This window comes from Epinephelus fuscoguttatus, linkage group LG17 (genome assembly GCF_011397635.1).
Source record: "Epinephelus fuscoguttatus linkage group LG17, E.fuscoguttatus.final_Chr_v1".
In the NCBI taxonomy this organism is placed as follows: domain Eukaryota; kingdom Metazoa; phylum Chordata; class Actinopteri; order Perciformes; family Serranidae; genus Epinephelus; species Epinephelus fuscoguttatus.
The window spans coordinates 38963136-38989693 of record NC_064768.1 but is presented as its reverse complement, the minus strand read 5'-3'; the positions used below and the strand labels follow the sequence as shown (position 1 = coordinate 38989693).

General features: G+C 42.8%; 3 protein-coding genes across 20 annotated transcripts in view; all 3 read left to right on the top strand.

The window, feature by feature from the left end:
- The first annotated feature begins 527 nt into the window (after positions 1-527).
- Positions 528-3251, top strand: marcksl1b (MARCKS-like 1b). The gene is made up of 2 exons (XM_049602174.1): positions 528-839; positions 1834-3251. The coding sequence occupies exons 1-2, from the start codon at positions 753-755 to the stop codon at positions 2368-2370; spliced, it is 624 nt and encodes a 207-aa protein (XP_049458131.1). The 5' UTR covers positions 528-752; the 3' UTR covers positions 2371-3251.
- Positions 3252-10639: 7388 nt separating this feature from the next.
- On the top strand, positions 10640-20456 carry LOC125904573 (probable histone deacetylase 1-B). Of its 2 annotated transcripts, none has more exons than XM_049602065.1 (12): positions 10640-10781; positions 12919-13031; positions 14083-14200; positions 14292-14366; positions 14857-14995; positions 16060-16201; positions 16292-16384; positions 16476-16584; positions 18495-18875; positions 18969-19124; positions 19206-19248; positions 19529-20456. In XM_049602065.1, exons 1-12 carry the CDS (start codon positions 10733-10735, stop codon positions 19554-19556), a joined length of 1446 nt encoding a protein of 481 aa, XP_049458022.1. In that variant the 5' UTR covers positions 10640-10732; the 3' UTR covers positions 19557-20456. The 2 variants fall into 2 exon arrangements, with proteins under 2 accessions (XP_049458022.1, XP_049458021.1); XM_049602064.1 differs by having other exon boundaries at positions 19203-19248.
- A 3797-nt stretch (positions 20457-24253) lies between these two features.
- Positions 24254-26558, top strand: part of LOC125904611 (CD209 antigen-like protein E) — a 37995-nt gene continuing 35690 nt past the window's right edge. For all 17 annotated transcript variants that reach the window (XR_007451472.1, XR_007451471.1, XM_049602165.1 and 14 more), the window contains exon 1: positions 24254-24582. Coding sequence is in view for 15 of the 17 variants with exons in the window: in XM_049602165.1 (XP_049458122.1) it covers positions 24420-24582 (163 nt within the window). In the remaining 2 variants the exon portion in view is untranslated. The remainder of the gene's footprint in view (positions 24583-26558) is intronic.

The following is a 26558-nucleotide window of genomic DNA, read 5'->3' as shown; positions in this document are numbered from 1 at the left end:
GAAAATAAAAAGAGAATGGTACACAAATATATAGCAATATAAAATGTACACAAATGTAAAACAGGATAAAATTGTTAAAAAAACATTTTATAAAATGCTTTAAAAATGATAACTAAAATAAAAAATAAAATAAAATAAATCTAAATAATCAAACCACATAAAAACATGTAGGTTTTAAAGTTTGTCTTAAAAGGAGCACAGATTCAGCCATCATATGAGCAGAATTAAATGGTCACACACACACTGATAAAATAAGAAAAGGTAATTTAATGGGAATAATATTAATGTTTGATCTTGATGTCATGTCAGTGTTGTTTTTCACTTTCAAGCCTTAAAACACAGCTCAGCTCCACTCAATTGATTTCAATGCTGGGGGTCCTCTGAGGGGCGGGGACAATTAGAGAGTCAGAGGTGATTGGCCGGCGCTGGCTAGACTTGCCCTCAGACTGCCAGCTGATTGGTCAGAGCCCCGCAGGTCCCGCCCACGGGTGGCGCCTTGAACCTGCTGTATGTTCAACCGTTGCGTTCAACCAGTGTTGAGTTTAGAGGGTCTCTGTCTACCGGGGTGACAAGTCCGAGCACAGGAGCCGCCGAGGGGACGTTAACCGAGAAATAAGAAACAAAACACTCTGTTTTCGTCGTTTCACCGCTGGATACGTCACTCGCCCTGGGGTTGGATTAACTTGACACCACTCTTTTTTAGTTTTTCTTTTTAATTTGCTTTAGAAGACGAAACAAACTCACCGAAGACAATGGGATCCCAGTCATCCAAAGGAGATGTGGCCGCGGAGGCGAACGCTGCCGCCGCCGACGGTGCTGCTGTCAAAACCAACGGACAGGTAATTAGCTCACACTGTCGGTGTGTGTTAGTGATGGAGGGGGGCGGCGACACACCGTAAAAGTTTAATTTCTCACACTTGTGTACCAAATTTACTCGACGCTGAGTCGATGCCAGTTGGATGTGAGGACATTTTGGGGCAAGTCAGGTGGGGCTCAGCATCGCTGTCTCCCGCCGCGAGGTGGTCTCAGAGCACCCCCCAAAAAACCATTATAAAGGAGCTAGCATGTTGTGTGTGTGTGTGTGTGTGTGTGTGTGTGTGTGTGCTGACAGGCTGAGCTGAAGCATGTGTACTGTGTGTTTATTTGGGACTGAGGTCTGACACAAAATCCGCACAGTGTGTTTGATAGTGCCAGGCATTAAAGGGGGAGGGGGGGCAGCGCGAGCGCACGTAGGCACTCCTCCCTGTTTAAAGCACGAGCCTGTCGTCTGGACACCTGGTTGACAAACTGGGACTTTCCAAAAATCTAAACAAGTGAGATGAGTCACATTAATGATACATGTCATACTTTAGAGCATTACTGGATCATGATGAATGAAAATTAGTATTACACGTTAATTACACCTGTCAACAGATGAAAAAAATAGATTTTATATTTGTATTTAATTGTTTTAATTGAGCAATTTGCATTTCAAGGTGGTTATTTGGGTTTAAATAACTGTAATAATCAACTGGGAGTGTTTCCATTCTTCCATCGATGAGCTCCAGTCTCGTCTTTGTTGAGCCGATGTCTGTCTGGTACCTCAGCCGGTCTGTGAGGCGCTACCGCCGCCTATCGCCTGATTAGATTACTGCAAGGCGTCGCCTCTGAGCCAGGCGACACGGTGGATAATTGATGAGCACGACGATGCTCTGAAAAGAAACGAGACATGAACATGTAAAATCGCTCCCCCTTTGTTTTTCATGCATGTGCATTCAGTTTCTGTTTTAATTTCATCCTGATGTGTCAGCTTTAGAGACTCATGATGATTAATTTGTGTCAACCTCATTTCAGGAGAATGGACATGTGAAAACCAACGGTGATGTCTCCACAAAGCCTGATGGTGATGCTGCCGCCACCAACGGCTCAGCCGAGGCAGCCAAGGAGCCTGAAGCCGGCGCAGGAGACGCCATCGAGCCGGCGCCTGCTGCAGATGGAGAGGCTGCCAAACCTGAAGGCGAGGCTGCAACTAAGGAGACCCCCAAGAAGAAGAAGAAGAAGTTCTCCCTGAAGAAGTCCTTCAACTTCAAACTGAACCTGAAGAAGAGCAAGAAGAGCGAGGCTGTCAAAGAGGAAGGGGCCGCTGCTGCCGCCACCCCCGCTGAGGAGAAGCCTGCCGAGAACGGAGCCGCTGCTCCTGCAGAGGAGAAGAAGGAGGAGGTGAAGGAGGAGGCTGCGGCTGCGGCCGAGTCCCCAAAGGCAGAGGAGGGGCCGGCTAAAGAGGAGGCCCCCAAGGAGGAGGCCAAGGAGGCAGCTGCCCCGGCCCCCGAGGCCACGAAACCAACAGAGGAGAGCAGCTCGACCCCCGCTCCCTCTGAAAAGAAAGAGTGATTGTACCTTTAGCTCACAATGAACTGGGTGAACTGTTTTTCAAGAGAGAGAGAGAAAATTTAAGAGTATATATATATATTTATATATATATGTGTATATGTATACATATGTATATGGATATATGTATATGTAAATATATACACATGTATGTGAGAGACTCCTTCGACGTGCCACTTTTCGTCATGATAACAAGACGACAGACTAGATTCACTAGATCACCTCCCTGGTTACTGCTCGACATCTGGACCTGGACTGAGATTGAGGCTGTGGGTTGGTCGCTATGTGGAAACTGGATTTTAATGGCTAGAACACGAGCTAATGACACCATGAAGTATAGATGAAGGATGGGTGGAGAAGGACGGAGTCAACGCATCTTTTCCCTTAAAAATCTGCAGATCGAGATGCCTCCTCGCTGAAGGAACGAAACTAGATGAGATACTAGGACACCACCACCACTTGAAATGACTGTTGAATAGAGCAACAACAAAAAAAAGAAAAGAAAAAAAAAGAAATCAGAAAATTCAGAGACTCGCCAACTTTTTACATTCCTATATTTTAACCCAAATTTGAAGTATTTTGTGGTGTATTATAGAAAACCATCTTAAAGATTCAGAGAAGCTATTACTTGTTTGTTTAAAGAAAAAAAAAATAGACGATTTTGATTTTTACCTTACTATGAAAAAAGAACACTTAAGCTTGCTATGTTCACTGTTGCGGTTTGATATGAAGCAGAGTTGTTTATCTGTCGTATGTGAGCCTGAATCTGCTTTGTCTCTGTAAATACATTGGATTGATTTCTGTTCTTTATTTTGCTAATGTTGACAGATGTTATTGGTTTTATTGTAAAGTTGATAATGGTAAATAAATGTTGGTTACCTGCCTGTTCGTGTGTCCTTATGGTTATTACATCTTGCATTACATTTGCAGAGGTCGAGGCACTCAGATCTTTGACTTAATGCCACAGTGTAGAAATACTGCAAGATAAAGTCCTGCATATAAAGTCTTACTTAAGTAGACGTACAGTAGTGTAAACATCAAAATGTACTTAAAGTACCAAAAGTAAAGGTAATAAAAAATAAACATACTATTGGATTATGATGATGCATTCATGTGTTTATCACTTAAATGGTGCAGCTGTTAAAGATGGAGCTAATCTAGGTAGTTTAATTTACGTCAGAATTTACAAGTATATTTTCTATTAATCTGGAACAAAAGTTATTAAATGTACAGTAGAAAGTACAGTATTTGCCGCTGAGATGTAATGGAGTACAAGTATAGAGTGGCATAAAGTGGAGATACTTAAGTAAAGTACAAGTACCCTGCAATTGTACTTATTTCCTCCACTGTTCACTTAATATTAAGTGGTAAACTTTAATTAGAGGATCTGAAGCCTGCCTGTCACATTAAAAGTTACTACAGAAATGTCTATCTTCAAACACACTGGCAGTAATCTAGTCACAGGATCAGGGATACACAATTTACATTCATCCCCTTCAGGCCGATACTTCATTGACTCTGACAGTTTGCATTTCTTTGGTGTCTGTAAGACTAATGAAAGAAAGAAAACAGAAACTTAAATCAGTGCAGCTGCACCGTGTCCTTCCATATTTGACCTCAAAACCCAATTTAAAACCAGACTTTCACTCTTCTAAGACGAAATGATCCATTCATCTTTGTACAAATCAAAGGGGAACACCACCTAAATGAGGAATTCCAATATTTTATTTTCATTTCCGTGGAAAGCTCAAACAATATTTGTGAACAGTCTGGAGCTGCCCCATAGTCAATGAATGAGCCTGATTTTGTGGAGCCACAGAAGGTTTGTTTTATACTCCAATGAGCTTTATTCTGTTGAAATGTTCTCAGAATACTCACAACATTCCCCTGGGAGCTCTCAGTGTCACCTCAGTCCTGTCTATACAGATATATTTGTAAACAGATATTTTCAGCACCTCCAAATCTGAGGCCATGGCTCTCTGCCAGAAACAGGTGGATTGCACCTCTAGGTTGGGGAACAGGTAAGGCCTCAAGTGAGGGAGTTCAAGTATCTCAGGGTCTTGTTCACGAGTGAGGGTAGAATGGGGCGTGAGATGGATTGGCGGTTTGGTGCAGCGTCAGCAGTGATGCAGGTGCTGTTCCGAACCGTCGTGGCGAAGAGGGAGCTGAGCCAGAAGGCAAAGCTTTCAATTTACTGGTCCATCTACGTCCCAACCCTCACCTATGGTCATGAGCTCTGGGTAGTGACCGATAGAACGAGATCGTGGATACAAGCGGCAGAAATTAGTTTCCTCTGTAGGGTGTCTGGGCTCAGCCTTAGAGATAGGGGGAGGAGCTCGGACATCTGCTCTTTCATGTCAAAAGGGGTCAGTTGAGGTGGTTCGGGCATCTGACCAGGATCCTCCTGGGTGCCTTCCACTGGAGGTGTTCTAGGCATGTCCCTCTGGTAGGAGGCCCCGGGGCAGACCCAGAACACACTGGAGAGATTATATTTCTCATCTGGCCTGGGAATGCCTTGGGGTCCTCCAGGAGGAGCAGGAAAGTGTTGCTGGGGTGCTCTGCTCAGCCTGCTGCCCCCGCGACCTGGCCCTGGATAAACAGATGTAAATGGATGGATATTTTCATCTACATCTGGACCTCTTGTCCACACACAAACCTCAACATGTTTTAAAACACCTTAATGTGTAAAACAGTGCATTTGGGAAACGATGTCATCATCTCTTCAATTCATGCATGCTCATTCTTGATTTGTATAAGGAGCGTAGAAACAAGATGTTAGCACTGCTTGGTCTAACTGGCGACTTTACACCACTTCATGGCCGTCTGCTACCTACGCCCACTGTTTTTGCTCCACCTCAGTGTCCGTGGTTTAAAGTCTGCCAGAAACAATGAATTTGGATCGTGACCGGTCAAACCAGCAGATGGTGGGACACTTCACAGGGTCGGATTGTTGTCAGTGAGGAACGGAAGATAGAATTGAGCATGTTTGGGGTGAGCTCCTTCATCCTTTTATCGAACGGGAATCAGCAGTGATGAGGTCTCAAGTCGGTGTTGAAAAAGCTAAGATACGGAGACCGCTGAGGACTGAGACAGCGCCGGTCCTTGGCGAACGTTTGGAGTTTATTTTGCACTATTGTGTGGAGACAGGTATTTTATAAAATGGATATTGTGTGGACAGAATTCTTTTTTAAAACTGAAGGGGAAAATATCTGTTTTCAAAAATGTCTCTATGGATGTAGACAGGACCTTCAGACTTTTTACCCAGTTACATCACAAATTTGAGTTTTAGCACTCTAATTTTTGGATTTGGGAGAGAGTTCTTCATATTGAATCATATTTTTAGACTGTTTCAGACCAAAGGAGGAAAATGTATGAATTTTGAAAATGGGCGTAGCTCCCCTTTAAAGGTTAAATTCATAACCAATAAAACACGTCTCAGTTGAACGCACTCAGGGGTTTTGCTGCTCCAGCCTGTCGAGCTCATGGTGGCTAACGTTAGCAAGTCAGTTTTCTACTTGTGGTGCCTGAAACGCTGCATTTAACCATTCACCATAATCTAGTAATTATCACCTGTTGATACTGTGGCTGTTATTAATCACAGTGACACATTTTGCTTTAACATGCCAGTCATTTTCACAAGGAAACGTCATTTTTTGATAGATGTGACATGAGCAAATAATTGGACCCCAGGTGGCTGCAGCACATGCACATTATTACAGTGGGAGTGATAAGGTTTGTTAATGCAATCCATAAAATCTGAACAGGCCAAACTCTGGCATCAATAAATTTCTATGCTTCTCATTCATGTAATATTAGCCGTTATTGGACTGTCACTCACTCGTGTCAACTAGATTTTATTTACAGATCCCAGAATCACAAATCACACGTTTGCCTCGGAGGGCTTTACAGTCAGTACAGCACCCTCTGTCCTCGACATAAAGAAACATCAATCATTTAACAACAAAGACACTGATCCACCAATAAAAATAAAAGCAAACGGCAAGTATTGTAACTGACATGAGATTAAGTGTCAAATTATTTCACGTGGCGCTCCATCGACATGTCACACAGGTCGTTCGTGTTTTCAGCTGATTGGTTTGAAAGTAAATGAACATAGCAACAGTACCATGTCAGCTCCAGTGACCCCTGACCCTCTATTAGTCTTACGGCCCTGAGATCAGCACCATTACCTCTGCCCTTCCTCTCGCTCCTCCTCCTCCTCACGTCTACAGTATTCCACCCTGAACACAGCAGTCCTGCTCTGGGTGAACTGACCTAGTTCACATGGTGATATGATGAGTTGAGATCTGAGCTATATTAGACCCAGCCTTCAAACAATTATGAATTATTTAAAGAAAGCTGTGGCTCTGCATCAATACAGCTGTCCAGCTCTGGAAGCAGACGATTTCTTCAGGCCTTAACACTTGATTTATTTCAGTATACGTGTCTTTAAATACCAAGCAGAATCATCACAGCTCAAACAGAAATTGTGTAAATCTTCCTCGTCTTTATGCTGCACGCTGGCAGCAGGTTCAGTGAGCTGTAAATTATTCATGGCTGCTCCACAAGGAGTTAATCTTTCCAGTGTTCTGTTGATTCACTATATGGCTGTTTTGTTTGCGCTGCATACTACACATGAGATTCTGTGGCCGATCCGCTCAGGGGTGCTTCATTTCTCATTCAGCACTGACAGACAGGGTCTGCAGAGATTTGGAAGTTAGAGCCAAACACATGTGAGCTTACACTGCCACCTGGTGGTCAGTATCTGGAACGCCACGATGCTGCTCACCTATTGTCTGGTTTCCCAGTCTGTTCCAGCACTAAGCCTGCACCAGTATGCGTAATCAGTCTCATTGTACGCAGCACTGTAAAGCAGGACAGTGACTACATTTGGAAAAATATACATTTCATGCGTTCTTCAAATCATGTTTGTAGCTGTGTTTTAAAATGTGCAGAAATTGCCAATGACATGCGTGTTCCTGTCTGACATTATTTGCAACATCTGAATGGCCGAAACACACGACACTTCACCGATGAGCCAAAACATTCAAACCACTGACAGGTGAACTGAATGACTTTGATTATTGTGTTCCAATGCATTGTTCTGCTGGGAAACCTGTGGTTCTGACATTCATGTGGATACCACCTGACATGCTCCACCCACTCAAACATGTTGCACACCAAGTACCCCCCCACATGGCAACAGTACTCCCCAGTGGCAGTGGCCCCCCAGCAGGATAATGCACCATGCCACACTGCAAACATCGCTCAGGAATGGCCCAAGGAATGTGACAAAGACCTCAAAGTGCCAACCTGGCCTCCAAATTCCCCAGATCCCAATCTGAATGAGCATCTGTGGCACGTGCCATTAACCCACCTCACAACCCACTGGGCTAAATGGATCTGCTGCCAACGCACTGGTGCCAGACACCGCAGGACATCCCAGAGATCCTGTGTCCATGCCTCGACAGGTCAGAGCCAAGTCTGATCCAAGGAGGCCCCACCTTGGATTAGGGTACATCTGGGGTACTGGCACATCCCAAAAATCCTTGAGCAGATTGGGACCTGGGAAATTTACACCTGGAGCTTTCTGTCACGCTCCACAGGCCATTTCTAAACAGTTTTTGTAGTGTGGCATGCTGTTTTTTTCTGAACCTGATCAACTTTAAGGTCAGTAACTTCCCCATCACTCCAATGTGGGACAACTATAGATTCACGTTGAATGGTAGACCACTTAAACATGATGACTAGGAATCCAAGGGTATTAGAGCTTTAGACGATATGAGCAACCCACATGACCGAAAACAGATAAGATCACAGTTGACCAGTTATTTAGGGGAAGCTGTAACCATACCCAAGATGACAGAAACACAAGACTAAATTAACATCAACGGTCAGACAGAAAGACAAAATTATACAAAGTGATGAACACATCATCAGTGGAAACAGGAGACTGAAGAGTGAGATCATGTCTGGAAAACACTTCACAAAGCATCCAAATCAGTAAAGAACAAAATGACTGATTGCAATTAATTACCTGTTTTCAACTGCAAATAATCCCCAAAGGAAAACTGTTTTATTTAATTATTCGACCTTTACTTAACCAGGAAGTCCCATTGAGATTGAAAATGTCCTTTACAACAGAGACCTGGCCGAGGTAGCAGCCAATCAGAACACATTTAAAATACAACAAATACAACATATAATACAAAAATCCACAATAAAACAGCAACGATTCAAACATAGTGGCTTATCAAGAAAAACAAGCACACGTCTCTGTCACCACTTCCTTTATGATGCCCTTGAATTCATCAATGGATTTAAGTGTTTCTGATTTTACACACACACAAACACACACACACACACACACACACACACACTGCAGCCAACATAACCTTGTCCCATTATCCCCTGACAACACTTAATTTACTGGCCTGTATTCACTGTCTTAGGTGTTTTGATAGTGTTTTGTATTCTCTTGCAATTTAGATATACACTAAACAACAATATAAACGCAACACTTTTGTTTTTGATCCCATTTTTCATGAGCTGAACTCAAAGATCTAAAACTCAAAGATCTAAAACTCAAACTCAAAGATCTAAAACATTTCCTATACACACAAAAGACCATCACAAATATTGTTCAGAAATCTGTCTAAATCTGTGTTAGTGAGCACTTCTCCTTTGCCGAGATAATCCATCTCACCTCACAGGTGTGGCATATCAAGATGCTGATTAGACAGCATGAATATTGCACAGGTGTGCCTTAGACTGGCCACAATAAAAGGTCACTCTAAAACGTTCAGTTTTATCACACAGCACAATGCCACAGATGTCGCAAGTTTTGAGGGAGCGTGCAATTGGCATGCTGACTGCAGGAATGTCCACCAGAGCTGTTGCCCGTGAACTGAATGTTCATTTCTCAACCATAAGCCGTCTCCAAAGGCGTTTCAGACATTTTGGCAGTACATCCAACCGGCCTCACAACCGCAGACCACGTGTAACCACACCAGCCCAGGACCTCCACATCCAGCATGTTCACCTCCAAGATCGTCTGAGACCAGCCACCCGGACAGCTGCTGCAACAATCGGTTTGCATAACCAAAGAATTTCTGCACAAACTGTCAGAAACCGCCTCAGGGAAGCTCATCTGCATGCTCGTCGTCCTCATCGGGGTCTCGACCTGACGGCAGTTCGTTGTCGTAACCGACTTGAGTGGGCAAATGCTCACATTCGATGGCGTCTGGCACGTTGGAGAGGTGTTCTCTTCACGGATGAACCCCGGTTTTCACTGTTCAGGGCAGATGGCAGACAGCGTGTGTGGCGTCGTGTGGGTGAGCGGTTTGCTGATGTCAACGTTGTGGATTGAGTGGCCCATGGTGGCGGTGGGGTTATGGTATGGGCAGGCGTATGTTATGGACAACGAACACAGGTGCATTTTATTGATGGCATTTTGAATGCACAGAGATACCGTTACGAGATCCTGAGGCCCATTGTTGTGCCATTCATCCACGACCATCACCTCACGTTGCAGCATGATAATGCACGGCCCCATGTTGCAAAGATCTGTACACAATTCCTGGAAGCTGAAAACATCCCAGTTCTCGCATGGCCAGCATACTCACCGGACAGGTCACCAACTGAGCATGTTTGGGATGCTCTGGATCGGCGTATACAACAGTGTGTTCCAGTTCCTGCCAATATCCAGCAACTTCGCACAGCCATTGAAGAGGAGTGGACCAGCATTCCACAGGCCACAATCAACAACCTGATCAACTCTATGCGAAGGAGATGTGTTGCTCTTATAGACTGTATAAAAATGTGTTGCGTTTATATTTTTGTTCAGTGTATAAATATATTGGTGTTACTGGTGTGGCTGGTTTCAGGCCTGCAGGCTGCACAGGGTCTGTGTGTGTGTGTGTGGACGTGAGGTCCCCTTCTTCAGAGAACTTTGCCTTTATACCCATGTCCTTATTGCTTTTCACTTGAGTGTCCACTTCGAGCAGAATCATGACAGTCATATGATGACATACTGTATGATGACCATGACCCTGAGCCTCAGTGGGTTGTGACCTCCCTGCAGAGTGGGGTCAGACAGACACAGACATGATCAGCTGTCTGATTCACTGCTGGACATCACACACAAGCTTCTTCACTCCCCTCTTCATCAGTGAACTCAACTTACTCTGTGGCTGTCTAGACGCTGTCTGGTTGTAGCTGCAGCCTCGGCGGTCCTTGGTTTGTAAACCAGCGCCTCCCAGCCGGGCGGGACAGCATCTGTGATTGGTTGATGAGAGCTCAGCGCTAGTTCCTTGGTGCAGGAGAGGAGCCGGTGGGCACGAATCAGTGGGGTACTTAGTGTAAAATGGCGCTGTCTCAAGGAACAAAGAAAAAAGTTTGCTATTACTATGACGGTAAATATCCAACCCGTGCTCCTCCGCCTCTCTGATGAATGACGCGGCCTTAATGTGAATGTTTAGGACATTTTACTGGTATTTTTATAAGTGTGCCGTACGACCATGCTAGCTAGCCATCCGGTGGCTAGCAAGCTAACGTTAGCATGCTAAAGTGGCTAACTAGCCTGTTCTAGCTACATGGTATGCTTAGCTAGCTGCTAGCTTAGGCTGCACGCAGTAGTGTGGTGTGTTTTCTCGGTTTTAAGTCTACAGAGCAGACACATTTCCTTAATGGAGTCAAACCTTTTATTGGACTGTGGTGTGTGAATGTGCCGCAATGTGGTCATTACATGCGGAACAGATTAGCCTTACATTTAGCCGGTGCTAATCACATCAGTGTGCCCCCATCATGCTAACAACTTCCGAGTAGTGAGCACCGGTGCACCGGTTGTCACTGTGATTTAAGTTTTCGTGCAAAGAAGTCCCCTAAAGTTATATTGCATGTCCCATTTCTATCATGCATGACGTTAAAAATATTTAAAAAATGCTTCACACTGTATGTAAGTGTAGAAAGTACACGTGGGATTGTTAAACTGCTGAAATGGCCATTTAAATGTGTTAATTATCAGGGTGTTTAAAAAATACTTTTTATGTATGAACATTATTACGTCCAATAAGTATAGGAACAATATAAAATGAAAACAAAGCAATGCACAGGGTGAAAAAGACAAATATGAGGTCATGGGATGTTGCAAAAACATGGCAATTTTTTCTAGTTTAAAGTGTCATATATGGTACACACAATAATCAAGTGTGGTGTATTTCATTTGCTAAATAAATACACCATTTTCTCCCAAATCTTTATGAAGTCGTACAGAATATGTCGTCTGTTTCAGAGGATGTCAGTGTGTAACAGCAGCAGTGGGGCAGTTTTTCTGGTGATGGCCTTTGTGCTTGCTGCAGCAGGATCTGTAGTAGATAGATATCATCTGTACTGAATCCATCAGGCATGTGTCCAAGAAACGCAGATGTGAATGTTGTTCTTATACATAAACCCAAGGTTTTGGTAATGGTCGTTGCTATAACCTTTCAGAAAGTCTGAATAGAGTTACAAGACCAAAAAATATGGACGTGGTCAAGCATGATTTCTCCACATTCCCTCCAGCATCACAGCTGGGTGCCAGTTTGTTTAGACTTCTGTGTGGGCCTGATGAAAAAGTGAATCAGGTTTTTCCAGCAGAGGTCTCTGCCCAGCTCTTATCCCCCATTGTTGTTTCATATAGTCTGTAGTGTCCTTATTCAGTGATGTGATGCAAGGGTATAACTTACTGATAAAACCTTCAGTAAATGTATGAATGACAGTTGGTGGTTCTCTTGGGTTAATACATTTTACCTTTAGCGGAAATAATCATGGAGCTGTAAATACCTGTAAAAGTCCTGCCCGCCCAGGCTGTATGTCTGACATAGATTATCAAAACGTTTAAGCTCCCATTTTTTCAAAATCTTTCGTATGGAGGTGACACCAGAATATGTCAGCTGTCTAAATCCATGTGATGCTGGCTTAAATTCAGGATCATATGCCGTGCATCTATGCAAATAAACTTCCTGTTGTAGCGCGAAACGATTCACCACTTCTACCCACACTGAAAGAGAAATTGTCTCGCTTTCTAATTTCTTTTTTTGTTATTATGTGTGACAAAATTCCAATAGCTACAGACATGTCAGGTCATTGACACCTGTCTCCTGTGCTGGCAAACTTATAGGTCAAGTATCAGTGAGTAATTCAAGCTACAGTCTGGAAAACTGACCATCTCCTGGTTTTGTTTCTCAGGTTTTAACATCAGGTCATGTCAGTGTCCACAGTGTGATGTGCAGTTAAAGATTGTGTGCATAATCTCAACAAAACAAAAGTTGCAACAAAAACTGCTTGGATAATATGTAAGCTGAATGTAGGACAGGTTCATCCATGTTCATAATGTTGTCAGACTTTATTTTCTGAAAGGTATAAAGCATTTGCAAATAAGCAGGGCACATTTTTTTGAATGGAGTTTGGTATGAAGTTGTCTTCACACAGAAGAGCCAAAATGCATCCCGGCAATAGGTATTAAGCAAATTATATAATGTAACCTTGTGTTGATAATCTTGTCTTTCCCAGGGGATGTTGGGAACTACTACTACGGCCAGGGCCATCCCATGAAACCCCACAGGATCCGCATGACACACAACCTCCTTCTCAACTATGGGCTGTACAGGAAAATGGAGATCTATGTGAGTTATATCACAACAGTCAGATCTATACTTCACATGCGTCATGCATTTGTGTCATTATGCTTCTGTAAGACAAAATTAGACTACAATATTAAAAGCTAGAGAGTGGACCGGGGGGGGGGGGTTAAAAAAAACATATTCCTCATTAACCTTTCAGTGCAGGCAGTCGAGGTCTGTATGTCTGATGGTACAGTCTGATACGGCCCCATGGTTTAATAAGTTGTCCTATTAGTAGTGTTTACTACTAGTCATCATTTAGGGCCATTAGTCGACTAGTCGCCCACATGTTTACAATATTAATATAATTATTAAATTATATAGTTTAGTTTTTGTTTTTTATAATCAATTGAATATAGAAGATGTTTAATCGTCAAACTGAAAAACCTTTTTTGTTTTTTGTGAATAAAACTCTGAACTTGATGCTTGCAACATGTTTTAAAACCATTGGGACAGGAGCATATTCACCACTGTGTTACATCGCCCAGGCTTTAACACATTCAATGAAGTGTGGCAGCCAACATCTGGCACCACATATTGTTTTTTAATTTTTTTTTAAGGACCGTTTATTAAGCCCAGTTCAGACCAAAGATTTGAAACCATATCGAAACGTTCTCAGACCTTAAACTGAAATCATTGTGTTGCCCCACCCAAAATATGTAATTTCATAATTAAATGAATATCGTAAACATGTGGGCGATTACTCAACTAAAGGCCCTAAATGATGACTATTGGTCGACTAGGAAAATTCTTAGTTGCGGGCAGCCCTAATGTATTTATTACACAGAGTCCCAACGTTTTTGGAATCAGCTTTTGTTTTTGTGAAAGCACCAAAAATCAGTCCCACAATATCGTCACAATATCAATATTGAGGTATCTGGTTTAATATATCTATATATTGCCCCAGCCCTGTTTTGAATAAGTAAATGAATTAAGACCTGCTATAAAGACTTAAAGCATAGCATGTCAAAATTGGACAGACCCAGTGACGACTGACAAAAAGTGAAGTGTCAGCTGTTCCCGTCTTCCTCCTAATCTGTCTGTCTGTTTCCAGAGACCGCACAAAGCCAGTGGTGAAGAGATGACAAAGTACCACAGTGATGACTACATTAAGTTCCTGAGGTCCATTCGACCAGACAACATGTCTGAGTACAGCAAACAGATGCAGAGATGTGAGTGTCCGCTTCTCTTCCAATGGATGCTGAGGCGTTCTCGCTGTTCACATGTGTGACATGTTTTTTTGTCTTGTTACTTTTCTCACAGTCAATGTCGGAGAGGACTGCCCAGTGTTCGATGGTCTGTTTGAGTTTTGCCAGCTTTCAACAGGTGGATCTGTCGGTAAGTTACTCCAAACACACTTCCCATGATCCCTCTGGTATACCACCTTCAGAATAGAGGGACATTTATGAATGTGTGTGGAACAAATCTGAAGTAAAAGCTTCAGCGTAGCATCAAAAAGATGGTCTTCTCATGAAACGAGGCTGTCTATGCTGTACAACACATATACTTTGGACATCAGCTACATGACCAGAGAAAACCTACAACTACCAGAGTGCACTGTGCTACACTAGACATTTCCATTGGCTACCACCACGAGTATATTTCTGACCTGTGAGAAACACTGGTGTCTTTGAATTTAAGTATAGTTTTGGTAACCTGTAGCAGTCCTTACTACGGAGAACATGCACACAGAGCATTGACCAGAGGGTGCTCATGAAATCTGTACTGGATTGGAAAAAGCCCATAATATCTGAATAGTAACTGCACATTTATGAAAGTCTGTTAGAACTCAAATTGAATCTTTTACTCTGTTTTTTCTGTTCTCCAGCCGGGGCACTGAAGTTAAACAAGCAGCAGACAGACATCGCCATCAACTGGGCTGGTGGACTCCACCACGCCAAGAAGTCTGAGGCCTCGGGTTTCTGCTACGTCAATGACATCGTCCTGGCCATCCTTGAGCTACTCAAGTAAGCTGCTGCCTTCGTCTTTTAATTTAATCATCCTGCCTTTCTGTCCATCTGCCAGGTTTTAGTTGTTTTGTGTCCCCAAAGAAATCTGGCGCAAACATTTTAGACCTGGTTTAGCCGGATTAGATCTACACCTGCTGCTGAGCTTTGTGTCTGATGCACACAATCAAACAATTCGTCTTTTCATGCTAGGCACCAGATTTCTTCCTTTGTCTTTTTCTTGCAGTGTTTATGCTTTTTTTTTTTTTTTTTTTTAGAGATGACAATAAGTGCCTTGTTGTGCTCGCTCCCCATCCATCAATACTTTCATTTTAAAATTATGTTGTCATGTTTTTGTCTGAGATTTTGGCCTGTTTGATTCAGCACTTCACTGTTGAGGTGGCCAAAAGCCCTTTGGACCACTTTCAGAGGTTGTTTGGAGGAGTGGAAACCATACCAATGAACCTTCATTAATATAGGCCTATATTTTATCTCCAAGTGCACGTCACACACTGAGCAAGCCGCCTGTTAATGACGCCGTGGGCTAATGGGCATGTAGCTACTTCCATGTTTCAGATGATACGTCATGTTTGTAGTCGACCAATGAAGATGAGTTTACATATCACCTTGGGTTCGTCCTTCACCTTCTCAAAATGATCCCACACTTTGGATTTCCTGCCCGACATGTTATTAACTAGCCTGTGGAATAACCGCAGGTACCAGCCCTGGAGATTAACCTGACTCCTGTCTGACTGCTGAGCGTGGACACTTCCTGTGTCTGTCCTTTCAAAGTAAAGTCACACATGCTCCAGTCATATAGGTTTGGATTTATTTTGACAAGGCGCAGCTCCTGATAGAGTTTCACTTTTTTAAATTTATTTTCTGCGACTAAGCGACCAATGAAATCTTGCAGACTAACGGACCTTTCTGGTCGACTAACACTTGGTCGACAGGTCGACGCAGCAACACTGAGTTGTCTCATGGAAGATCTTACTCGAGCAAATTGACCTATCATCTTGTCTGTTTTCTCCCCTGATTTGAACACCTCTTGAGATATTCTTAACCAAACTCTTTCTCCTCTCTAGATACCACCAGAGGGTGTTATACATAGACATTGACATCCACCACGGTGATGGAGTGGAGGAGGCGTTCTACACCACAGACAGGGTCATGACTGTCTCTTTTCACAAATATGGGGAATACTTCCCCGGCACTGGAGACCTGAGGGTTAGTTTGTTTGTTCTTATTTCCATTCTAAGATCATCAACATAGCTTGTGTGCACATGGACAGGAATTCAATGTCTCCAATGTGTGCAGGACATCGGAGCTGGGAAGGGCAAGTACTATGCAGTAAACTACCCGCTCAGAGACGGTATCGATGATGAGTCCTATGAAGCCATCTTCAAACCTGTAAGTCTGCTTTCATTTAGGTACTCGTGCTGTTACCACGATCAGACTGTTTATCAGAGCAATGCTGTCAATGTGTGTTTGTGTGTGTTAGATCATGGCTAAAGTCATGGAGATGTACCAGCCAAGTGCCGTTGTGCTCCAGTGTGGAGCAGATTCTCTTTCTGGAGACAGACTGGGCTGCTTCAACCTCACCATCAAAGGTATAAACTAGGATCAAATAATGAAGTGATGACATTTTATATCCAAAAGGTTAAAGGTCAGCTTCTCTGGGACATCATAACCAGAGCCGGGCGATACAACCTCAAACCAATATCACGATTAATTGAACATTTTACCTCTATTACGATTAATAAACGATAATTTTGTTTTTCGTTTTTGCCCTCATAGTTCACTGACAAGATTTGCCCTGTAAATATACTCAACTAATAAAGCTGGGATACTTTTTCTAATGAAAGAGTACACATCTGATCTTTGTGATTTTAAAATAATTAAAGGAAACACACAGATGAACCATTTATGATTATTTATTGAATATTTCATGATTGCAATCAAAGCACACATTACTTGAAATGACGTCGTCCGAAGGTCACATTTACTTTTAATGTAAAAAGTCAAATTCCCTAAAAAAGCAGAAAATGAATAACTTGAGTCCTGCAAACAAAATAGATTTTAAATATTGTTAAATCAAAAGTAGAAAATAACTTATATGACTTATAAACAAATATTTATACAATGCTATCCCCTCTTTTTGACATTTTTGCAACATACCAAACTATGACGGTTTTTTCGTGAATTTTGACGATATACTATAACTGTGACTTTCTGTCACGATTTTGCACAACATGTTTCCTATGACTTTTTTCCTGACTTCTGACGACATGCTATACTATGACTTTTTTCATGATTTTGGACGACATGCTATACTATGACTTTTTTCAAAATTTTGGACGACATGCTATACTATGACGTTTTTCATGATTTTGGACGACATATTATACTACGACGTTTTTTTTATGATTTTGGACGACATGCTATACTATGACTTTTTTTTCATGCTTTTGGACGACATATTATAATGTGACTTTTTTTTCATGATTTTGGACGACATGCTATACTATGACTTTTTTCATGATTTTGGACGACATGCTATACTGTGACGTTTTTTTTTCATGATTTTGGACAACATGCTATACTATGACTTTTTTCATGATTTTGGACGACATGCTATACTATGACTTTTTTTCATTATTTTTGACGACATGCTATACTATGATGTTTTTTTTTTCATGTTTTTGGACAACATGCTATACTATGACTTTTTTCATGATTTTGGACGACATACTTTACTATGTCATTTTTTTTCATGATTTTGGACGACATACTATACTGTGACTTTTTTTCATGATTTTTGACTACATGCTATACTATGACGTTTTTTCATGATTTTGGACGACATACTATGACGTTTTTTTTTCATGATTTTGGACGACATACTATACGATGACGTTTTTTCATGATTTTGGACGACATGCTATACTGTGACCTTTTTTTCATGATTTTGGACGACATGCTATACTATGACTTTTTTTTTTCATGATTTTGGACGACATGCTATACTATGACTTTTTTTTGATGATTTTGGACGACATACTATACTATGATGTTTTTTCATGATTTTGGACAACATACTATACGATGACCTTCTTACATCATATTATAGATGACATTTATTACATTTTTGTGATATACTCTACTGTGACCCTTTTACATCATACTATAGTGTGGGTACTTGCACTGTCTAAAGTGTATTGTGATGACACCACATTCAATAAAAGAATTAACACTGCAGCTCCTCAAGACCACAGTACAATAAATATAAATTTATATACATAAACACACGTACTGTGAAACTCTGAGTCAAGAACTGTGTCACACTTTGATATGTGTTAAATTGTTACAGATGATAGCATTATCATAATATTTAACATTATCGTTAATCTCATATTGATCATATTGTTCAGCCCTAATATAAACATGATTCACCTCCTAAGACAGTACTCAAAAATGCATTTTGTACATAGGAGAACTGAATGTATGTTCGTTCTTCCAGGACATGCCAAATGTGTTGAATACATCAAAAGTTTCAACCTGCCCCTGCTAATGCTGGGTGGCGGAGGCTACACCATTCGCAATGTGGCCCGTTGCTGGACATATGAAACCGCCGTCGCCTTGGACTGTTCCATCCCTAACGAGCTGCCCTACAATGATTACTTTGAGTACTTTGGGCCTGACTTCAAGCTGCACATCAGCCCGTCCAATATGACCAACCAGAACACCAACGAATACCTGGAGAAGATAAAGCAGCGTCTGTTTGAAAACCTCCGTATGCTGCCTCATGCCCCGGGTGTCCAGATGCAGGCAATCCCTGAGGACGCTCCCCACCCAGACAGTGGAGACGAGGATGAGGAGGATCCTGACAAACGCGTCTCTAGTAAGATTTATACTGGTTCTAAGGAAATAGTGGTTAACATAGATGTGACACTTACAGTATGTCAGAGTTGACGGTGTATTACGTGTGTTTCAGTCCGGGCCCACGACAAGAGGATAGCCTGTGAGGAGGAGTTTTCTGACTCGGAGGATGAGGCGGAGGGTCAGGGAGGGGGCCGCAGGAACGCAGCCAATCACAAGAAGGCCAAACGAGTCAAGAAGGAGGAAGAGAAGGAAGGAGAGGAAAAGAAAGGTAAGACTTGTTCACAAATCCAACAGGTATTTTTAAATGAACAAACACTGTGATACTCACTCGTTTTCTGCCCCCTAGAAGTAAAAGAAGAGGAGAAGGAGGAGGAGAAGATGGACACATCAGGGTAAGAGTTTGACTGCAGCTCAGAAGCAGTGATTGACAAATCGACAGCTGTGTTAGAGACTGTTTCTGCTACTGACATGATGAACAGGGACGGTATAAATGTATTAATCAGAGCGATCACATGAGAACTTGGTGCTAAAGCCCGGTTTCCACCGAGCAGTACGGGACTTGTGAAACCCTCATCGTCAAATCTGTTGTGCAAAGAAGTAAAGAGACGTTACGGGGACTGACGGGCTGTCTGGGATTTTGTTGTTTAAATTCTTTAACTGTTTGTGTTTCAGACCAAAAGAAGAGCTGAAGACAACTTGAAGTTTGTTACTGGGAGCGATGGTTGGTTGTACTGTTGTCCTCGAGCCCCACTGATTCCTACACTCTCCTGCTGCGATGACAGGACCTTTTTGTATTCCTGTTTGATCTTGTGTTCTTGCAGCAGACCTGGTTTACACTTTATTCACATTCACATTTCTTTCAACCTCAGTGAAGAGGCATGAATCTGCGACTGCTAATTTGCCCCTTTCTGTTCTCTATGCCAAGTGTAAACCCACCTGGAGCTCCGTATAGTATAAAACAAATGCCACAATTCTTTCTCAGCTGTGGTGTGAACCAGGTCTGCTTTACTGTGAAGAAAAGCACCCAAATTATTACTGTTCCTATCATGATGTTACAGATTTAAACCAGTTTGTGGGGCTCACGCTGAAACGCCTGCAGAGATGTAGATGATTTCTAAGTCTCATGCTCACATGCAAAAAGGCTTTTCTGTTAGTTTTTAAACATCTATTTATGACACTGTTGGAATAACCAGCAGCTGGCAAACTGGCGTTTGGCTCGCTGTGTTAATTCTTCAGTGACTGCATGTTTAGGATGATGTCGTCTTTAGCATGTACATACTGCTCCCTCTGCCCAGACACATCTCTGCTCACTAACTTATTTGATATCATGAACACAGTCGGTCCCTTCAGCCCGTCGTCCTGTCACTATCTGCTCAGTGTTTTTCTTCTCCTGCATTGTTTGTATGTTGAAGTATGAATGGCTGTGAACCTCTTCAGAGGCTCGTGTGTGTGGAAGTGAGAGATTTTAGATATTTTGTACCATTAAACATGAAGGTGGAGTGAGCTGGTAAAATGGCTCCTCTACATGTGGTTGTTTGGAGTTTGATCCTTGTGAAATCTGCATTATCATAACTTTGTAATAAAACATACAGAAAACTGATCCCTCGTGTTCATCATTTTGTTTTTAGAGTGCTTTCTACCCACCTTATTCCTGAGGTCACGACTGCAGAAATGATTACGTGCACAACTTCCTGTGAGATAGAGGAAGTAGCGGTGAGGTGGTTAGCCCCATAGACTGTCTGTGGTTAGCCCCAGTGGCTACTCTCGGTGGCTAACCACCAACACTGGTTCTTCTCCAAAGTCATTTGCCTTCAGTTTAGCAAATGCTGATTTATTTATTAACAAATATTTAACTAATGTTAACTTAGCATTTTCTAAAATGTCTCTGTGGAGCTCTGGTACCTGTTGCACTGTCCGCGTCTCTAACAACTAACAACCAGTCAAGCTACAGTTAATACTGAATTATGTGTTAGTGTCTCTTAATAAGTCATCAGAAATCAGAAATCATCTTCAGAAGGAGCAGATGTTACCTTAAGCTGCTCGGGACATGTTAAAGTTAATATTTTCACGGAGCGAGGCGAGCTAATTGCTAGTGTGCTCGGTTGCTTTGAGATGGCTGTCAGAGATGGCAGAGGTATGATCACATGATCCTGTTTGAGCTATAACAGGTGGTGTGTTCCACGTTTTATTTCCCAGTTGCTCTTGGAAAGAAGAATAGAGGACTGTAAAACTGTAAACAAGTATTAGAAATCAACGGTTTTGATTCAACACTGGAAGTTGCGCACACAATTCACGTAAGGTATCATGGGGGCTCAGAATACAGTGGATAGGGTTTCTGTTTGTGGTAACAGTGTTTATGCTGTCAGTTAATTATCAGTTAATGATCGATTGAGAGTTTCACAGATCACACAGACAACTTGAATTTAGCACTTTCATGGTGCTCATCCTGCGTAAGTTGAACTGGCTTTGTAGTACAGCCCTCAGGAGAGGACCCAGACATCGTACCTTAGCTGTGTTGTCCTTGGAGGCATTGATGAACATGGGGAGATCCACTGATGTCTGGATGTCGTTGATCTGCTTGGTGTGCTCTTTGGCCTTCTTCAGGATCTCTCCAGACTGCCCACAGATACCACAGTCACAACAGCACCTGGACCTCCGCTGCTGGACAGCAGGGATCTCTGGGGGAAGTCAAACAACGTTCATCTGTGCACACAGTGACGACACACAGCTGGTTGAATATGAGCAAAGTTTCCCTGCTTCTCTTCACTGGTTCCTGTGCAGCAGGGTCGGTCTTTGTTTCACTGTTATAATCATTACAAAGCAAAAGCAGCATGTGTATACATTCAGTAGGCTATATCTTCAGTAGCTAGCTAGCTAACCCTACACTTTTCAGGGTTTGATTTTGGTTTTGGAACAGGGAAGAAACGTATATCTTTTTCCAACCTCTCCAGGTAACGAGTATCATTAATACACGACGTGCCCCAGGCACAACATTTAGCTCCACATCCACAAAACCAGCCTGGAAATGAAGGAAATCTGAAACGACTGCATTAGAGTCAGTGTTTGCAGTTTTTCCTCACCTATGCTTTAAAGTTGAAGCTCAGGAGTCTCAAAGAAATAGTTCGACATTTTGGAAAATGCAATCAATATGAGCGATATATATAAAGCTTCAGCTTTAGATTTTTATTTTAGCTTAGCAACAAGAACGGCTTAGGAAACCCCAGACATTCCTCTCCCCAGCAACACTATCCAGCTCCTCCTGGGGAACCCCGAGGCGTTCCCAGGCCAGATGAGATATGTAGTCCCTCCAGTGTGTTCTGGATCTGCCCCGGGGCCTCCTACCAGTGGGACATGCCCAGAACACCTCTAACAGGAGGCGCCCAGAATAAGAATAAGAATATTCATCCCCAAGGAGAAATTCAATTATCTATCAGCTCATCTTTTATATGTCAAAGAATTATAAAGCCTGATGGCTGTTGGTATATAGGATCTTATGTATCTCTCTGTCCTGCACCGAAGAGAGAAGAGCCGTCCACCACAGTTTTTTTGGTCCATCAAGGTGTTGTGGAGTGGATGATCTGGGCTGTTCATGATGGCCTCGAACATCTTTAGTGTGCATCTCTCCACCACCTCCTCCAGTGTGTCCAACCTGACTCCAATCACAGAGCCAGCTCTTTTGACTAGTTTGTCCAGCCGCCTTGCATCTTTGTGTCTGATGCTTCCTCCCAAGCAGACTGCAGCATAAAACAACACACTGGCCACCACAGACTGATAAAACATCTGCAGCATCTTACTACAGATGTCGACAGATCTGAGCTTCCTCAAGAAAAGAGGTGGCTCCTCCCCTTTTTGTAGAGAGCGTCTGTGTTTAGGGACCAGTCAAAGTTATTATCCAGGTGTACACCTAGATACTTATAGCTTGGCACCACCTCGATGTCCACCCCACAGGTATTCACTGGCTAAAGAGGGGGCTTGGACCTGCGGAAATCTATGATCATTTCCTTGGTCTTTGAGGTGTTCAGGAGGAGACAGTTCTTGTGACTCCAGTCACTGAAGGCTTTTATCAGGTCCTTATATTCAGACTCCTGCCCATTCCTGATACACACCACAATAGCAGTGTCATCTGAGTATTTCTGGATGTGGCAGGACTCAGAGTTGTATTTGAAGTCCGCCGTGTACAGTGTGAACAGGAATGGAACCAGGACAGTCCCTTATGGAGCCCCCGTGCTGCTCATTAATGTCCCAGAAACACAGCTCCCCAACCTGAATTACTGTGGCCTTCCTGTCAGGTAATCTGTGATCCAGGAGATAAAGGAAGGATCCACTGCCATCTCTGTGAGCTTGTCTTTGAGCATGTTGGGTTGGATGGTGTTGAATGTGCCTGAAAAATCAAAGAACATGATTCTCACATGAGCGCCAGGTTCCTCCAGATGAGCTAGGGCACGGTGAAGCATGTAGAGGACAGCATTGTTCACTCCAATGTGTTGGTTGTATGCAAACTGCAGGGGGTCGAGTTTGTCTTTGGGCTCAAGTCTCAGTAGGCGCAGAATCAGCCTCTCCAAGGTCTTCATGATGTGCGAAGTGAGGGCTGCTGGTCTGAAGTCATAAAGTTCAGCTGGACATTTAATTTTTGATACCGGCACAACACAGGAAGTCTTCCACAGTGCCGGCACCCGCCCCAACTGTAGACTGAGGTTGAAGATCTTGTGGAGAGGTTGACACAGTTGGGCAGCACAGTCTTTGAGGAGCCTTGGACACACACCATCTGGGCCAGCAGCCTTCCCAGAGCAAAGTCTTCCAGATCAGATGTTGAACCACCTCATCTGACCCCTTTCAACGTGAAGGAGCAGCGGCTCTACTCTAAGCTCCCGTCGGATGTCCGACTCCTCCCCCTATCTCTAAGGCTGAGCCCAGACACCCTACAGAGGAAACTCATTTCAGCTGCTTGTATCCACGACCTCATTCTTTCGGTCACTACCCAGAGCTCATGACCATAGGTGAGGGTTGTGACGCAGATGGACCAGTAAATCGAAAGCTTTGCCTTCCAGCTCAGCTCCCTCTTCACCAGGATGGTCGCACCAAATCCAGATCCATCTCACGCTCTATTATACCCTCACTCATGAACAAGTAAAAAAAAAGTAAAACTCTTAAAATTAATTCACAGAACAATAATCAGTTCTCCCACCCGGTGAATATTTTGAGTCATCAAATGTCAAAGTTTAACTTCACTAAACACGACAGCTTAGTTAGGAAACAGTTTCAGGTTTGACGACAGAAATAACTAAGAAAATCTAATTTCCTGTTTTAGCCATTCTGCCCATCCGTTGTGTGTGTGTGTGTGTGGGTGTGGGTGTGGATGTGGTTGTGCTGGTACTTCCTTTGTGTTCTCTACTGAAACCAGACAAAAGACAGACGATCAAACACTGGCAGCAGCATCAGTGCAGTGCGCTACGTTACTGCTATACTTCACTAGTATACATTAAAGTTTCACAGCAGCTTAGTAAGCGTTGAACACAACGCAGTAAACTGTACATAAAGTGCAGCTACAGTTTGTCCTCTCAAGATGTCCTCAGATATTTACGCCACACCAGATTTATCAAAGAAGGTGAGATACAACAGACAGGTGCAGGAGGACACAGTGGAGTGGGAGGAAAGGCAGGTGGATATCTACGAGAATACGGACGCTATCGGGAATAATCACACTGATATTCAGTCACACGAAGGAGGTAAGTGAGAAATTACACGAACTAATCACCAGAATTAATGTTGGCATTGTTTTTTGAGCTGGCATATTCTTCTATTATTTATTTTAACTGATTTATTTTCTTATTTATTGATGTAAAATTGTTTTTATGCTGCCTCTGGTGTTTCCCTACCAATGAAAGGGTTTCCTCAGTTCCCATTTTTTATGAGTGCTGTTATAATTTTAGTCCTTACCATTACAGTTTCTGCTTTATATGTGTGTGTATGTGTGTGTGTGTGTGTGTGTGTGTGTGTGTGTTTGGAAGCACAATCCGTCCGTAACGCAGTAGTTAGCCGCACAATGATCGGCTAAAGAGAGAGTAGCAGAGCTCTCTGGGTAGACGACTCATCTGCAGCTGTTCTGTTTCTTATTTCAAACACAAGCTCGATGTAATATTTCATCACGCATCACTGCATCATCGTCTTTGTTTATGGTATCATTTAACTGACAAGTTTCATCTCTGAGATCTGAGGAAGCATCAGTTCTGGTAAAGACAGTGTAACAACAGCGTGCAGAGTAACCACGGGTCAGTCAAAGGGGAAGTGCAGCGTGACGAGGTCTGCTGAATATCATTATCAATACAGAGCCAAGAAACAGAGACTGAAGAGGGAAAATCACTATGACAGCTTTTTGTTGTGAGTCATTTGTGCAGTTCAGACATTTCAGATGACGCCATTTTTGTTTTGCTTTAAAATCATAAGTGGTTCACATCAGAGTGTTTAAATGACTTGTTTAAGGCAAGGCAAGTTTATTTGTAGAGCACAATTCGTACACAAAGTAATTCAAAGTGCTTTACAGAACAAGAAAATGCATTAAAATCACAATACAAAATAAAAACATAAATAATCATTATAAAATGAACTTTAAAAGAGAAGAGTGCAGATAAGATCCTTTCAGTCATATGCACAGTGAAATAGAGCTGTTTTGAGCCTAGATCTGAACATTGTCAGAGTAGAGGCCTGTCTCACATCTTCAGAAAGACTGTTCCAGATTTTAGCTGCATAAAACTGGAACCCTGATTCCCCATGTTTAGTCCTGACTCTGGGCACCAGCAGGAGGCCGGTCCCTGAGGTCCTCAGAGTCCGAGATGGTTCATATGGCACTAACATGTCAGAGATGTACTTTGGTGCTAGGCTGTGGAGAGACTTGTGCACAAGCAGAGCTGCTTTAAAGTCTATTCTCTGAGCCACAGGAAGCCAGTGTAGAGACCTGAGCACAGGACTAATGTGCTCGTACTTCCTGGTTCTGGTCAGGACCCAAGCAGCAGCATTCTGGATGTACTGCAGCTGTCTTACGGCCCGTTTGGAGAGGCCAGTGAGCAGGCCGTTACGGTAGTCTAACCTACTAGAGACAAATGCATGGATAAGTCTCTCCAAGTCAGGTTTAGACACTATACCTTTGATTTTGGCAATGTTTTTTAGATGGTAAAAAGCTGCTGATGTTATTGATTTGATGTGGCTGTTAAAGTTCAAGTCTGAGTCCATTATTACCCAGAGATTTCTAACCTGATTTGTAGGTTTTAGAGAGAGAGACTGGAGGTGACTGCTGACACTTTCTCTTTGTTTCTGTGGACCAAATACGATGACTTCAGTCTTGTCTGAATTTAGCTGGAGAAAGTTGTTTTGCATCCACACACTGACCTGTTGGATGCAGTGACAGAGTGAATCCACTGGTCCATATTCACCTGCTGTCAGTGAGACATAGATCTGAGTGTCGTCTGCATAATTGTGGTAGGACACATTATTACTTTGTATTAACTGGCCTAAAGGCAGCATGTAGAGATTGAACAGAAGGGGTCCCAGGATTGACCCTTGGGGCACCCCACAGGTCAAGGCCATGTGGTCTGAGACACAGTTACCAATTTCAACAAAGTACTTCCTGTCTTCTAGATAGGACTTCAACCAATCTAGGGCAGTGCCAGAGATGCCCATCCAGTCCTCTAGTCTCTGTGAAAGGATC

What these genes read in the sequence shown, in the direction of transcription:
- marcksl1b (XM_049602174.1), top strand. Translation starts at nt 753, where the DNA reads ATGGGATCCCAGTCATCCAAAGGAGATGTGGCCGCGGAGGCGAACGCT. An exon ending in CTGTCAAAACCAACGGACAG is followed by an intron (nt 840 to 1,833) that starts GTAATTAGCTCA and finishes ACCTCATTTCAG; the next exon opens with GAGAATGGACATGTGAAAAC.
- LOC125904573 (XM_049602064.1), top strand. Translation starts at nt 10,733, where the DNA reads ATGGCGCTGTCTCAAGGAACAAAGAAAAAAGTTTGCTATTACTATGAC. An exon ending in TCCTGACAAACGCGTCTCTA is followed by an intron (nt 18,876 to 18,968) that starts GTAAGATTTATA and finishes CGTGTGTTTCAG; the next exon opens with TCCGGGCCCACGACAAGAGG. An exon ending in GAGAAGATGGACACATCAGG is followed by an intron (nt 19,249 to 19,528) that starts GTAAGAGTTTGA and finishes TTTGTGTTTCAG; the next exon opens with ACCAAAAGAAGAGCTGAAGA.